This window comes from Stylophora pistillata, chromosome 12 (assembly GCF_964205215.1).
Source record: "Stylophora pistillata chromosome 12, jaStyPist1.2, whole genome shotgun sequence".
NCBI lineage: Eukaryota > Metazoa > Cnidaria > Anthozoa > Scleractinia > Pocilloporidae > Stylophora > Stylophora pistillata.
In genome coordinates this window covers 21,393,701-21,409,192 of record NC_142530.1, presented here as the reverse complement: position 1 = coordinate 21,409,192, position 15,492 = coordinate 21,393,701, and the positions used below count along the sequence as shown (strand labels likewise).

Here is a 15,492-nt window from a genome sequence, read left to right as displayed (position 1 = left end):
TTATGAAAACCAATGTGAATTTCTGCAATGATAACTTTAAAATTCTTAATGTTCGACTATTTAATTAACCTGAACTACACTGATTTCGTAAAAAAAAAAAAAGAAAGAAAAGGTTCTCGCGTAAGGAAACGTTCTCGTATAGACCCCAGTGGCCTCACTCTTTTCACTATTGTTGGCGCTATGAGGTATTTTTTAAATGATTTTTTTAAGATTCCGACATGTTTCTATTTTTAGTGCTGGTAAACAATTTTTCTGATATCATTTTTTCTGAAAGCCACATGATAACTTACTTGGCATTAGTATTGTTAAACATCAATTTTTCAAACCGAATGCCATACAAAAGTTTAGGGACATATGTTTTAAGTTTTGGGACATGTTAAGAATGTTCCCATTTTTTCGACCTCATTTGCAAAATGAATGTATTACATTTCTCTTATTGCGAATCCTTTTTCTGCCGACTATGATCTTGACAAATTCACAAGATTACCGAAATCGAAGTCTCAGAAACCAAGAAGGATGCTAAATCGTAGAGAGCGTTTATTTGTTGTGCACATTTTGCCAGTTCAGTTTAGTTTTTAATATATATCACCACCATTGCAATGTTATGAAAGTCTGTTTGAATGCAACACTGATAATTTTCAGAGTTCTGATGTTAATAGCGCTCTGTATAAAAACGCTCGAAAAGATAAACATTGCGATTATTAAAAACAAACTTTTTCCCAAGATATGAAGCCTTCGATCACATCGAAAGTTATTGTAAATATATGAGAATATTTGATTCAACGTTTCTTGTAAAACAACTATTTGGAAAACCATCGATGCGCTTCGCGCGGATGTTTGGCCCAAAATTAAACTTGAATAGGGACGCCACTTAAATTAGCTTTTCGACAGCTACGAATGACAAAATAAAATATGCGGTTGTGTTATTAACAGAGGTTTCCGTTAAAATCGTCGTTTACACCTACCTTTTGGTCTTTAAAAGTTTGCGTTTTTTGTTACGAGAGAAGTGTATTGTGAACTGAAATTTTTCATGAACATACTGCATTTGCTTTGACAATTTCCGTTACTGATTTAAAAGTCGTTTGTTCAGCTTTAAACCCAGCTGAGAAAACGGTATTTTTTATCTAATCCGGGCAGACCAACCTTGGGCTTTTGTTATACATTGTTAGGCTTCTATTGGTGTTTTACCGCATGCAGAGAGACAATAAACTTCAATAGAACACTATAGAACCAAAAACGCACTTTAGAAGCTACTTTTAAAAAATGTCTTCTTGCCAAATGCGATTAGTCAGACTAGATACTTAAACGCGCGCGCTGAAAATGACTGATTCTGCATCCAAGATTTGTCAACAAAATTTATATTTTCATTGTTTATCACCCTAACAAGAAAGAAAGAGGGTCTAAGAACGCATTTATTTAAATTAAGCTGAGATGAACTTGAGCAAAAAGGCTTAGCTATGGATGAAACCAGTTGGCACATTTGATCTTTCAGATTCTCTCGTTGCCACTTTTCAAAATTTTTCTCATCTCAAAGTCAGATGAGACAACAACGCTGTAAAAAAAAGATAAATGTTTCATGCTGTTCTTGTTTGCTTTCTTGATGTCCTTGAACACTTCATAAACATTATTAAGACAACCACATGCATAAGATGGGAGAAGAAGCTGTCCGTGTGAAGCCTTTTTTCACTCAGGCGGTAAAAGGCGCAAAGCAAATACTAACATTTTAAGATTCTCTTTAGAAATTTATTTTTCATCACCGAAAAACTGAATTATCCGGTAAGAGGATGTAGACAGACGATACTCAAACAATCATGGTGTTGTCAAGTAAGTATATTGATTCGTTTGTAATTTCTAAACCTAAAAAAATTTAATCAACTCTACATTAGCATATTAATAGGAAAAAAAAGTCTCACAAGGGAAGAACTTTCCAAGCCATTCAAAAATCTGTTTAAAAAGCAAGTTAACATTTCATTTCCAGAGTTAAATCCAACCAAAACCCATTAGAATAGTAAAGTTTGCGCTGAGAATGAAAAGCAGTTTGATATCGTTACTTTTTTTCGGCTTGAAGTGAGCTTGTTGATGACTTCCTCGGGAATCCTACCGAATGTTTCCCCTTCATGCATGCTGTAGCGCATTTTGCATTTTGACAACAAGTGACATTAATTTTTTTCTCTCAATCGAATGATAGGTCATATTGTTTTTTAAAACGATAGCTATAAATATCGATATGACAGATGAGACAGTGGGTCGATTATGCGACGAAGGTCAATATCATAACTGAATTCCAAAGAAATTTTTCGGACACTCTACATTGATGTTTTATCTGAACTTTATCAAGCAGTCAGACTGCTGTATTAATGGCTCATTTTGGTCACGATTGGGACTGGGCAGGATTCCATATGATCCAGTGCGACTCCATTGGGTATAATTACTCCCAAAAGTATCGCAGGAATAGTCGCGTTTCAACCTTGAACTGGACAAAGTTCAATTCCGCAGGTGATGAATCGGCAGTTGGTCTTCATGTAATCCTATGAGACAAAATTTTTAGATGAAAAAACTAATCATTGACGACCTTTTCACTCTCAAAACAAGAACGAATCAAAGTTTAAAGTGCTTCATCAAGAGAGGTTTTCTCAAAGCTGGGCAGAACTATGAACCGGTAGATTTCATCAGTGGCGGGTCCAGACCTTATGCTAGGGGGGGGGGGGGAAGGGGGTAATTTTGTGTGTGTCTGTGCACCTGCCGGGCTTTTCTTCCCCCCGCGTTTATTTTTTACCAAAAATAAGGGGGGACCCGGCCCCCTGAGCCCCTCCCCTAGATCCGTCTTTGCGTCTCTGTGAATATTTACTTAAGGAGAAATGCCTTGAAGATAAATTCGACATGATAAAACCTTTTTAAAAAATATTTAGGACTTTAGGGAACTGTACTGTTGTGCAACTCTGGTCCTCATTGAGAGGCCGTGACTGTAAATATCGAGAATTGCTGGCCTGGCCAAAAAAAAAGTAATTTCTGATAATTTGCCTGGAAAACCCCTTTAGGGAGATATATTAAAAAAAATATTTCAAAGTTTGAAAAATAAAATGTGTCCGAGGAAATGGGGAAAAACGAAAATTCGGGTTTTTACCTACTTAATTATGCAAAAAATACAGTAAAATTGAGCAACTTTAGCGTGCTAGTACTGAAGGAGGATGTTTCGTAAGAAATCGTGGGTGTTTTTGCTTCAAAGTACAATTCATTTAATTTTTATTTGTGGCATTTCAATGAGCTTTGGTTTAACTTTAAAATTCACATGATCATCGCCCAGACTGCAACACGGTATAATTGTTACCGTGACATAAGTCCTTTTTATCAAGTTTTTGACAGAAATGTGGCCATTTTTCCGAAAAAGATAAGAGTAAATAGGATAAAAAATAGTTGAACTGTTATCTTGAGGTGAAAAACTACACAGCAGAAGCTTGTGGTGTTGCGTGACTTTGTGTACTCACACAACTTTTTTTCAAGACTTCCAAGATATTTCAAAAGAAATATTTTCGCAGTTGCAGAACACGTAGCTATTCAACTAAGAATAATGTCGATAATAAACATATAGCGAGTCAACAATAACAAAGTCTTCTGCAATTCAAATTAAGAGAAAATTTCGCAGCTACACATCAATTTACAGCCCTCTTCAGCAATGTCTACGGATTTTTTATTGTATAATTTCATATCATTTACATATCAAAGAATTTTTTTAACCGTCTTTAACTATCTTGTTTACTTCGTAGCTCTCAAGTACGATTTCTACAACTGATTTGCATCATGCAAATTCATGACCTTGGCCACAGTGTGTCACAAACTCTTTTATTTTGCCGGCACTTTACTGAATTACCCAAATTTCTTATTTCATATTATTTTAGTAGAAGGATAAAACTTTGTGCCAGCATGCAGTTTGACATGATTTCTAACATACCAAGACGCGTTTTGAAGGCTTGAAGTTGCTCGAATTTTCGCTTTTTGCAACAAGAGTTTGAGAGTACTTTGTTGAAAAATTGTGTAAATTTTAAAACTAAACCAAAGCTCCTAAAAATGCAAAAAATAAAATTCAAATGAATTATATTTTAGAGTAAAATTATCTCCGATTTCTTACGAAACATCCTCCTCCAGCACTAGTAGACTAAAGTTGCTCAATTTTACTGTATTGTTTGCATAATTAATTAGATAAAAACCCGAATGTTCATTTTTCCCCATTTTCTCGGAAACATTTGATTTTTCAGATTTTGAAATATTTTTTTTTCTGATATATCTCCCTAAAAGGGTTTTCCAGGCAAATTATCAGAATTTTCGATTTTTTCAGCCTGGCCAGCGATTCTCGATATTTACAGTCATGGACTCTTCAATATCTCAAAGTCTAACGACCTCTGAACAACGAACAACGGCATGGCTAGAAAAGTAGAGTCTTAAAGTTGTTGAGTACATTATGCGCGATGATTTTAAAAAGGAATCATTCGTAAGTAGCCGCTCTCCGTACAGCTGTACGTAAGTATTTCCATAGATCACTTGTTAGTGTCAAACAGGCAGACGCCACCTAGGTTATTTAAAATAATTGTTACGTGCGTCGAGGGGTTCCCTATAAGTACAAGCATATAAACACCTGTGCCGCTGCTTTTCATGGTAAGATGTTTTTATTACACGACTCGGGCAGTCGGAGGGCCAATAACTAAAATCAACCAATCAAAATGCTCTATTGTAAGTACAAGCATATAAACACCTGTGCCGCTGCTTTTCATGGTAAGATGTTTTTAATGCCTCTCCTTTCTTCGTACTCGTTTCTGTCTTTCTCCCCTCACAAATGCTTTCTTCGCAACCAATATCCATAATTCTGCGGAAGAGGTGTAAATTATATTTGGCCTATGAATGCAACAGTTAGCTTCGCGTAGAACTTCTGATAGTGCTTCTCTTACTATCGACAAAGAAGATCCATTACCTTCCACAAATAGGTATATTTGTTAATGAAACAAATAGAAGAGTTATTAAAGAGCATAAGAGCTACATAAAACATTTAGGTGTTGTAATAAATTAAAAAACTTTCTTGCTGGAAAAACAACTTTCATCGTGTTTTCACTAAAATTAGTAAGACCGTAGGAATGATTGCCAAGCTGAGATACTATTTTATCAGTCTCTCCTCACAAATATCTAATAAATCCTTAATTTTACCTTATTTAACTTATAAAACTCTTTTTTATGGGAAATGCAAGAAAAAATATCTAAAGGAAGTTGTAGTTCTCCAAAAGCGAGTATTACACTCAATCTACTTTACTGATAGAAAAGAACACGTTATCCCCTTATTTGCGAATGAAAAACTCCAGCTACCCATTACCCTCTTACATTATAATGTTGTATGCAAACTAATGCTCGATGTTCGTGATGACAGTGCACCTTCTAACGTCATGAAACTTTTTACGAGAAGGTCAAACATCCATTTCCATACTACTCGCTTGTCAACATCACAAAACTTCAACGCTTAGTGCTCTAAGCTTAAAATGCAAGGAAAGTCCTTTTCGCGATTTGGTGTCAAAATCTGGAAGGAGATACCTGATGAAAATCAAAATTTATCTAAGAGATCCTTCAAAAAGAAACAAAACAGTTTTTCTCTAAAGACTAAAGATGTCTATATTGAGCCTGATGAGATAATGCTACATTCAAACACAAATTGAACCAGTTCTACAATATTGTTACTACACTAAGAAACTCAAGGTTTTTATCTCTATAAAAATGAACGTCTTTCATTTTACTTTTTCCTTACTCGGGTATCCTTTTAACTTCTCTTTATGTATTATTTCTTCATTTCTTTGTTATTTCCAGTATAATCAAATTAAGTTAATTTAGTTTAGTTATTCATACGATTGACCCGCCTCGATAAACATCTGCTATCTGCAAGTCATAGAAGTACCTTTTATGTTAAATATATATATCTTATTAGACGTTTTGTTATGTAGTATCGCTGAGTATTTTTACGAGTTGTGTCGTATTTTGACGAACCCGTAGGACGAGTCAAAATGCAAATAACGAGTAAAAATACTCAGCGATACTACACAACAAAACGTATAATAAGTTATTTATTATCCAACACGCCAAACTGTTGTTTCTGCGGGCGAATTTCGCAGTTATTTATTTATGGGAGTGCGTGACAGAAGTATGCGAAGCGGAACGGAATTGGCGCGTTGTTGTGTTGCTGTTTCTATTTTCTTCATTAAATGAAGAAATTTTCTGGTCGTCAAGCTGTTTTTCTTCATTCGATTGATCAAATGAACTTGGATCTATATTTGCCAGCCATTCTGACTCTTTGTCGTCGGATATATTATTGAAATTGTCCGCCACTTTTTTTTTTTCTGTAACTACAATCCTATTCTTCGCTTGCGCGATGCGAGAAAACCAGTTTAACCGGTACTACAATAGACGAGTACAATTACCGCGTGATATTTGTAGTCGTCTATGGCGTTATTCGTACTCGTCTAGGTGTAGTTGGATAATAAGATTAAAAATAAATTAAAGTAAATGTTTAATACTTACGTAGATTTAATATTGCTCATGGCTATGAATTGTATCAGTCATCCAGTTAAGAATATGATGAAAGGAAAATAATTCAAATACTGGAAAATTAGAGATGAACGATCGACATTTCGGCCATGCATATCCCTCGGCCTTTATCAGGAAACTGCCGAGTCAGCCTAGGTCTCGCAAGTGTCACGTGATATAAGGAAAAGGAAAATTTTTCATATAAGGAAACTTTTTCAATTTGCCTCCCACAAATCTTGGTAGTCTCTTTATGTATTATTTCTTTATTTCTGTGTTATTGTCAGTATAATTAAATGAAGTTAATTTAGTTTAGTTATTTATAAAATTGACCCGCCTCGATAAACATCTTCTATCTACAAGTCATAGAAATACCTTTTATGTTAAATATGATTAAAACTAAATTAAAGTAAGTGTTTGATATTTACATAAATTTAATATTGCTTATAAGGAAATTTTTTCAATTTGTCTCCCACAAATCTTGGTGTAAATCTGGGCCTGGTTGTTCCAAGGATGGATAACGCTATACACTGGATAAATCTCTATCCGGTGGATAGCGCAGTACGTTTTGGTAACACTTATCCGCTGGACAGCGATTTATCCAGTAGAAAGCGTTATCCTTTGAACAACCGAGGCCTGGAGCGAGTATTCCAGTTCATTATGAAGCACTACCATCGACAATTACTCAATTTGTGTCATCTGTGCTATTTGCGACACATCAATTGGAAAAAGGGGGAGTGTGCTGACTAAATTGAGAAACTCAGAGTCTTTACTGTTTTTACAATGAATACATTTCATTTTCCTTTTTCTTTAGTTTGGTATCCTTTGATGTCTTTTTATGTAATATATCCAGTACAATTTCATTAAGTTAAATTTAATTTAGTTATGTATAAATAGCATCTCCTATCTTCGGGTCAAAGGAATATTTTTTATGTTAATTATGATAAAAAATAGATTAAAGTGCGTGTTTAATATTGCTTAAAAAGAAATTTTCTAATTTACCTCTCACAAAACTCAGTATAGATCTGTGGAAGTCCAGTCGATTACTGAGGCACCACCATCAATAAAAGACGCAATTTGTGCCATCTGTGGTATTTGCGACACATCAATTGATGAAAGGGGAACTGTGCTGACGGTGCGAGTTTAAACCTCCAAATAAATCGTCATTCTGCATTGGCTAAATGAAGAAAGAATCTAAATACGATAGTCGAAACTAGCCGGAGAATTATTCTATATTCATCTGGTCAGGCCAAGCGCGGGAAAAAAAGGAAACTCGGGGGCTTTTGTTACTTAAATGTGCGACTGTATGTAGGTGCAACAAAACTATAGCAATAAAAACTCAGTAAAGTACGCTGAGCCTTTAGGCAAAGATTTCATTAAAAAAAAGCAACGCATACTGTTTATCATTGTTTTTCGTAGTAACAGTAATGTAGTTTGACGTCCTTCGTAATAAAAGACGCTGGTATCTTTCCATGGTATGAATTCTTGTTTTCTCGGTCTTCGCAGTCCCATAATAACCACTCTTCTGTAACGCGCATGCCCAAAACTGCCTGGCAACGGTTTGAGTGCTTTAGGAGGAAAAAAGGCTCGCGAATGGGCAGTTCGATAGGGTTTTCCGCTGACCCATCTGATCGACAGCAGAAACGCAAAATAGTGTCCTTGCTGTATTCACCGTCAGGTAAAACGCCATCAGCCATGTTGTCGTTTTTCGTGTCCTCGTCGTCCCATTTGATCTCTCCTTCATGAAATCCTGTCATAAACAAGACAATACTACCTTGAAACCAGTCACTCGGTTGTATGTATTTTTGATTGTCTGATCTTAGTATTCATATGCCTTCTTTGGTCCGAGATTCAAATCAAATCCCGTAATCATCACAGTTGACATCAGAACCAAGTTCTTATAGACCCTTTTCAAGGCTGGTAACCGATCGAAATGCACAATTTTCGGAGGAGTGAGACCACATAACACAAAGAAAAACACCAAGCTAAGAGAAAGAATGAGAACCAGCAACCTTTTCGCACAAAGCAGCACGAGGTTCATGGACTACAAAGGAGGAGGGTAAGCGCACATACGGTCGCTCACTAGGGTAAAAAACTTAGAATCACAACTTTTACACCTTACCATTTGGGCACGTTCCCTTTCTGTATATACAATATTGCCCGGATGGCCAAAGTCTTCCCCCAACTAGATTTGTCTTCACACAGAAATGTTGAGTAATCTGGGTAGGAGTCTTATCTCCTTTCAAGTGAAGTGGACTGGACCAACTGCTTCGTGGGCCTGTTTCCTCTGTGTCTTGCCGATGATAACCCTCTAACCATGAGAACTCACTCGTAGTTGGGCAGCCACTATTTGGCATCGGCAAAGCATAAGTTCCTTTAGGCCACGATACTAGAGTCGATAATCAATGAAAAAAAGTTTCCAGAACATTAAATTGTACATTAATTTTTAGCAGTAACATCTTCGAGTTTCACTGACAAAGTAATTGCCATGGTGCATTTTTGAGAAATAGAATCGGGAGTCAGGAAGATAGATATCAACATTTATCACACAAATACATGTATGCGAATGTATATCGGGACTAAAACCCAATAATACTACATCAGAACAGCTTTTTCAAGGTAAATATAATTAAATCGAATTTGGTCCAACACTTCTTTCACCCCTTCCACCCTCTCTAAAAACTAGATGCAAACCAAAAACCAACGAAGCTTGGCCTCAATTACTTTTCCGCGCGCTTATGGAAGATTTTCCTTCGTACTTGAAATTCACATTGGCCCCTGTTGATATTCCCTTCGTTCTAACTGGGCTTTTGCTCTACACGACTTGATTACAAAACTCTCTTTTGAAGGTTAAGATCAAGGTACGAACACCATTGTGTTGAAAGTTACTCACCAGTCTCAAATAAACTCAAATGAATAAGACTTTCTTTGACGATCCACTTTCCAAAGTCGGCCGTAGATGCGACACACGAGTAGTTACCGACATCTTCCTTCGAAACATTTGTTATATGTAACGAAAAACTCCCTCGTCTCTTTGGAAGGAATTTGACAATGGCTTTCTTGTTTGAGCTTTCTTCGATCTCCTTGCCTTCAAACTTCCACCTAATTAAGGTATCGAGAGCTTTCACCCTCCGACCAATGCACGTCAAAGTAACATTGGAACCCTCGCTGGTCACTACGTAGGGATGACGTGCCTTAACGACTGGGAGGATTACAGAGATACCTGTATAGAGAAAAAGCCAGAGACTAAGATCATTATACTAGCAGCAGTTGTTGCTACAAGAACAATAAAGATGCAATTCAAACTCACTTTCTTCCTGAAGTGAAAGCTCTATATTTTCCTTTGCCTCAAGTATCCTATCCATGTGTATGTTGGAGATTTTGCAGGTGTAAGTACCAACATCATTGTCTGAAACATTCTTGATGGTTAGAGAAAAGTTTCCCATTCTTTCATCAGTGCGATAGTATAACTCAGAGAGTATAACTTTGTTGTTGCTTTTTATTTCTTGTCCATTAAACTCCCACGTGTTCGAGGTCGTACGTTGTTTAACCCTCGTGGCAAGGCACAACAAGGTCACAGTGTAACCTTTTCGTGCAACAACAGCCTTATCGACCACCAAAATCCTGGGCTTTAGAGCAGTAACACCTGATTTAAAAAAAGGATAGAAGAGGCTTTAAAGGTTAACAGAAGGATCTATATTTTTTGCCCCCACAGCATAACATGCGATCATCAGGATTCATTTCAGGCGCCTTGCGAACAGGCGTTAGAGAAAAACGCGCGAAATGAAAGCGACTGCGGTTCCATTGCTCTCTTTGGCACAGAGAAGACATCGGTGTAAAGGTAGACTCTCCTCAGTAAAAAACTGAGAGTCCGTGGCAACGTAACGCAGCCAATTTACATTTTTCTTCAAAGATCTTGATTCAAAAGAACTGAGGGAAGCATTAACATTTCTGCTATCTAGGGCGAGGATACGTGTTCATCTCTTAATTGTTTTTAAGGTTCATCTAGCTCGAAATTCGCTGTACTTTTGCATACAGTTAGCCTTTAGAAAGTATACTATTGCTGTGTAGTTTTTTCCTTGAAAAAATTATTTGTTTCCGAAAAAACGAAAACGTTTCGTTTTCAGTCCCGGGAGCGATTTGGCGACACCGAACAGGTCGAAACGTCAGCTTTTGTAATCATTACGGTGGCCAATTTACCATTTCAACTTTGTTGATATATCCAAATTATTTCGTTACTCCCACCGACGCAGCCCCAAACAGTTTCTTTCGAAACTATCAGCCTTTATAGGTTTAAAATAGGTCACGATTCACTCGACTCGCGTATCAAAACAACCGCGCTAAACTCCCACGAGCTCAAGGTCTTGCGTCGAGAAACACTCGTGGCAAGGCACAGCAAGGTCACGGTGGAACCTTTTCGTGCAACAACAGCCTTATCGACCATCGAAATCCTGGGCCTTAGAGCAGTAACACCTGATTTAAAAAAAGCGTAAGAGAAACAAAAACAAAATTAAAAGTTTCATAGACACAAGAGCGTTTCGAAGTCGTTTTCTGAGACAGACTTATTAAATGCACATAGCTCCAAATGAAGGCAGAGAAAGCACTCACGCATTCCTTTCCCAATCTATGGCTTAAAAGAAATCTCATGAAAGTTAATCTGTCACTGTGGTACGAATTAATGATTCTGAAAATACGTCTAAAGCTGCCGTCATTAAATTTCCAGTCCCTCTATAAAACAAATACACTGGTAAGGTAATGTTCCTGCGTTGTGATTGGTGGATTGCGAATTGTTTCTTTATTTCCGCCTAATGAATTTCATTACAATAGAGATTGATGAGAGCATGAAATGAAATAGTAGGTTGACATCTCGAAACCTGACCGATCCCTCATAGTTTGCGTATCATTGAAAGGTGCGGTAACGTAATTGTCTCCCGTTTCTGTTGAAAGGGGGTCTTATGCATAATGATGACCTAATATTCAGGTCTAAGAGTCTTTACGGCCCATTTTCTCGAACGACAGGAGCAGATCCAGGTTTCCGTCGCAGAATAAAGGGACCAGGCTTCTACTAGACGGGACGCCAGTCCATTGAAGGTGGCATCGTCTACCTTTTTTACGCTAACGTTATCGCAAGGAAACTCTCCTGAACGGAGAGACACGAAAATTGACTAAGCGTTTGGTGCATGAGCACAACACAATAACTGCGGACAGGATTCGAACTCGTATGTTTTGATCATACTTTGACCATACTAGTGATTGATGAGAATGAAACAGTAAATACATATATATAGGCGTGTAAGAAGTATAACAAAGTTTTACAGGTGTAAATGGACAATAACAACATACAAAGAGAAAAAATAACTGCAAGCTAATCAAAACGCTTTGCACGAATTGAATAAGATTGTACACACGCGAGCGCTGGTCTCAGTTCTTCAATAAAAATATTTCTTAAAGTAGGGAGTCAAATTTGTTCGCGCACTTTTTTAGAACGCTAAACTCAATTTTAAAATTCTTTGGAACCAGAGATTGCTTATCGCAAAAATGCTTGCCAATTGAAGAGGAGTACTAAGAATTTTTGTGTTCTTGAACACGGTGCAGATGGCGGCGTGTGAAAGCAACATAACCCGCATCGCACAGGTCACATTCAAATGTAAATGAGTCATTATTTCGGAAATTACATCTAAATGTGGATTAACATTGCTGGGAAGTTTTTTAATTGTGTGCAAGGAGGCTGTAAAACATGAAATTGATTGAAACGAAACGGATAGAGAGCTGGCTGTGCGAAGATCAGCTGCGGTTGTTCTTCGTGACGAGGTAAAATTATTTCATAACCGCTCTAATGTTCAAGGCTAATTCCTAGGTGCTCTAGTCGGGGGCTTACTAAAGAGGGTGGCTGGAGTGGGGACTAACCAGAGCCAATTCAGGGTCACAATCGGAATCACACAGCGCCGTATAACATACATTTCCCATTTCTTCCATGGGAAAGAGATTAAATGTGTGCTAATAAGAGAATATAACTATTTTCGTAGCACTATGACTGTAATATAATATTATGGATTTCCATTCTTTTTCGATTAGGGAAAGGGGTGGAGGGCTTATTTCAAAGGAAGGCTGAATAGAGTTTATAAAAAGCAGGCACTCAACGTTTTTCTCAAGATAACGACCTCATTACTATCAGAAGACTAAAGGAGCGAATACATCGTGAGACGAACGATTGTATGTTTCTACGATCTTGGGTATTATGTCCCAAAAAAAAGACTTTATCCCGAGTCTGTGGAGACTCCGCAGAAGATTTACTTTGATAAAAATCAATTGAAGTTATTTAGAACACGAAAATTTACTTTACAGGGCCAATTTTAAACGATCACCTCGTTTCATGGAATACGTCCGGACATGCTCGGGCATGACAAGAGCAGCCCACGTGCGAACTACTTGAGTTTACAGGTGAACGTTTTTCTCGGGTAATTTGACTCCTTTTCAAAACAAATATAGTTTAATCTCACCTGAAATTAAGTAGTAATGTCCTAAAATACCAGCGATAAAAACAGCTCCTCGGAAGGTCATTTTGGCATTCCCCCAAACAAGTGGAGTAAAGAGAAAATTCAACTGAATTCTTTTTATTTGCAATTTACGAAAGTAAAAGTTACGCACTCGTTTTAACTGAGAACGTGGTTAACAATAGATATTTCTTGACGATAATTGGAAATTCCTGAACTCGGGCCTGCACTATATCTAATTTCATTGTCTGAAACTCCTGAAACGTTCTGCGACGACTCTGTAACGATTTTTTTGTTTAATAGTGAGATCGTAACCACCTCGTGTTTCACTTTTCGCCACGTATCGCAGGATATGAACCTCCAAGACTGGATTTCTTTCTTGTATTATAAAAATCAAACTTAAATGTACCGAATGAGTAGATTAACTACGAAGATTTCAAACACACTAGTAGTCGTGAATAGACTTCGACAATAAAATTCATCTTATCTGAGTCATTTTTTTTTTAAGTCAATCAGATTTTTCCTAAAGGATAACTCTTTACACATCGCAAAAAACGAAAATATGCATGCAAGTTTAACAATTTATCACAAAAGGGCAAATATTTCTGCGCACTAAATGCTTGGAAATAAATAATTTAAAGGCAAGATAAATGTCAAACCTCTGGCGTCAAAGTTCTCTTTTTACACGAGGTTCATATCTCTAAGGCTAACACGTGCAATTACGCAGAACTTCTTTGTTTCCAAGATGACCAATCATCAAACAGTTAAAATATGTAAACAGCCAAACGCTTTCTTGTATGGTATTTTGAGAGTATGACATGAATTATTCGTTGAAACTGAAACAATGTCATTCTCCTTTCCAATTACTTTGGCTTACGCGTGAGTTTGCGCCACTTAAGGCTCTGACTCAAACAGTTCTTTTCCATGTCTTGGGAACTTTCAAAATGCTCCTATGTTTTAGATTAACGCCTCTCGACCGTATTACATAATCCCTTCTTCTCAAAAGGGTTCGACAGTTGTATTGGATGATAGATAACTAAGTTTACCCTTTCAAATTTCTTCAATCCTTGACCTTTCTTTACTCATCTATAGATGGCTATTGCAAAAGCGAAATTCGAAATTTGTTGCTTAAAGAGGACGCTTATTCTTGTTCTTCTAACCCGTTTCCTCACTATTTTCTTCCTGGATGAAATGCATCCGTTTGGCATCTTCTCCATGTGTATACATCCATGCCTGCGTAACCCCGGTTCGAAACTGCACAAAGCAAAGGAATATATATTTTTCACTAAACTAGTTGCCATAAAACATTCTTATCGTATTGGACCCAAGCTGCCTCAAGGTCCGGGCTCTACACTAACTTTTCAACTTACTAGCCAAGTGGCTAGTGACATCTTAGATCTTATGACAATTTCAGTTTATTTACTAACCAAACTGGCCAGTGGAAATCGAAAACCACTAAATTTATACTAGTCTGTGGCTAGTGGGCTACCGTAAGTGTCGAGCCCTTCTAAAGGTCCTAAGTGTCTTAGATTGATATAGGTTACGAATCGAAAATCCTTCAAGAAAACTTATTTCTCGTCTACGTCAGGTTACTGACGCAAAGGGGTTGGACGCTTTGTGCCTCGAGATACTTAAACAATGGATCCGATAACTAACAAATCCACGCAGGAATATGCAGCACGAGTCGAGACGTGGAGATCCACGCTGGAAGTCACTACTGAGTGAGAGAAACGATTAATCAAACTTAATTTTCAAGATTTTTGTCACGATGACTAACCCTAACCTTTTCTGCGATATGAACTTTCCATACATACATTTTCTTTTCACTGAATGCGTCGAACTCTGGAATTGACTACGCTACGAGTGCGTCTACCGTAAGCACGAGGATGTCGCCCTTAATCATCGATGCGTTTGATCTACGTTTCCATTTTTCAAGAACAAGACAATTACAACGAGCTATTTTTGACTAAAGAGTTGGCGAGGTAGAATACACACGCTGAGAAATTTAATAACTTTCCAAATAATCTTGATGCAACAGAATTAACCGAGTGAGACAGAAACGTCAAGGGTCAGTTTTTTTCATTATTTTTGTTTGTTTTTCACTATTAGATGTAATATCAGATACTTAGTATCATGATACGCATGACGAGCTTTGCTCAAGAAAAAAATTCTCAGCAGGCATCGTAAACTGATGCCCAGGTTTGGGGAAGAAGGCGTTGGCTGGATGTCATCACATTAATTACACCACAATGTAATTACACAGATTAGCGCCCACGAATCCACGAGAGATACGCGATTGCGTGCGAGTTAACGCAGGGTCATCTGTTGGCAATGAAAATCAAAATCATGAAATGAAATGAAGTTTGCTGTGCGCGTAATGGTCATAAAATATTGCGTTTTCTCTTTTTCTGCCTGTTTCCTTATAACGACATTTTTAATCACCTAG

General features: G+C 37.3%; 1 protein-coding gene and 1 long non-coding RNA gene across 2 annotated transcripts in view; one reads left to right on the top strand and one right to left on the bottom strand.

The window, feature by feature from the left end:
• Positions 1–4,959: 4,959 nt before the first annotated feature.
• On the bottom strand, positions 4,960–13,155 carry LOC148719234 (HEPACAM family member 2-like). Its single transcript, XM_088741210.1, has 5 exons — positions 13,053–13,155; positions 9,863–10,198; positions 9,446–9,775; positions 8,675–8,941; positions 4,960–8,302 (listed from the first exon to the last, which is right to left on the bottom strand). The coding sequence occupies exons 1-5, from the start codon at positions 13,111–13,113 to the stop codon at positions 7,956–7,958; spliced, it is 1,341 nt and encodes a 446-aa protein (XP_088597336.1). The 5' UTR covers positions 13,114–13,155; the 3' UTR covers positions 4,960–7,955.
• A 1,145-nt stretch (positions 13,156–14,300) lies between these two features.
• The window catches only part of LOC148719233 (uncharacterized), a 6,050-nt gene continuing 4,858 nt past the window's right edge, over positions 14,301–15,492 (top strand). The window contains exon 1 of the long non-coding RNA XR_015994037.1: positions 14,301–15,114. This is a non-coding gene — a long non-coding RNA (uncharacterized LOC148719233). The remainder of the gene's footprint in view (positions 15,115–15,492) is intronic.

Excerpts from the sequence above, each read along its gene's own strand:
- LOC148719234 (XM_088741210.1), bottom strand. The coding sequence starts at position 13,113 with ATGACCTTCCGAGGAGCTGTTTTTATCGCTGGTATTTTAGGACATTAC. Across the intron at positions 10,199-13,052 it reads ACATTACTACTTAATTTCAG|GTGTTACTGCTCTAAAGCCC; the intron begins GTGAGATTAAAC and ends TTTTTAAATCAG. Across the intron at positions 8,303-8,674 it reads AAAGGGAACGTGCCCAAATG|GATTTCATGAAGGAGAGATC; the intron begins GTAAGGTGTAAA and ends TGTTTATGACAG.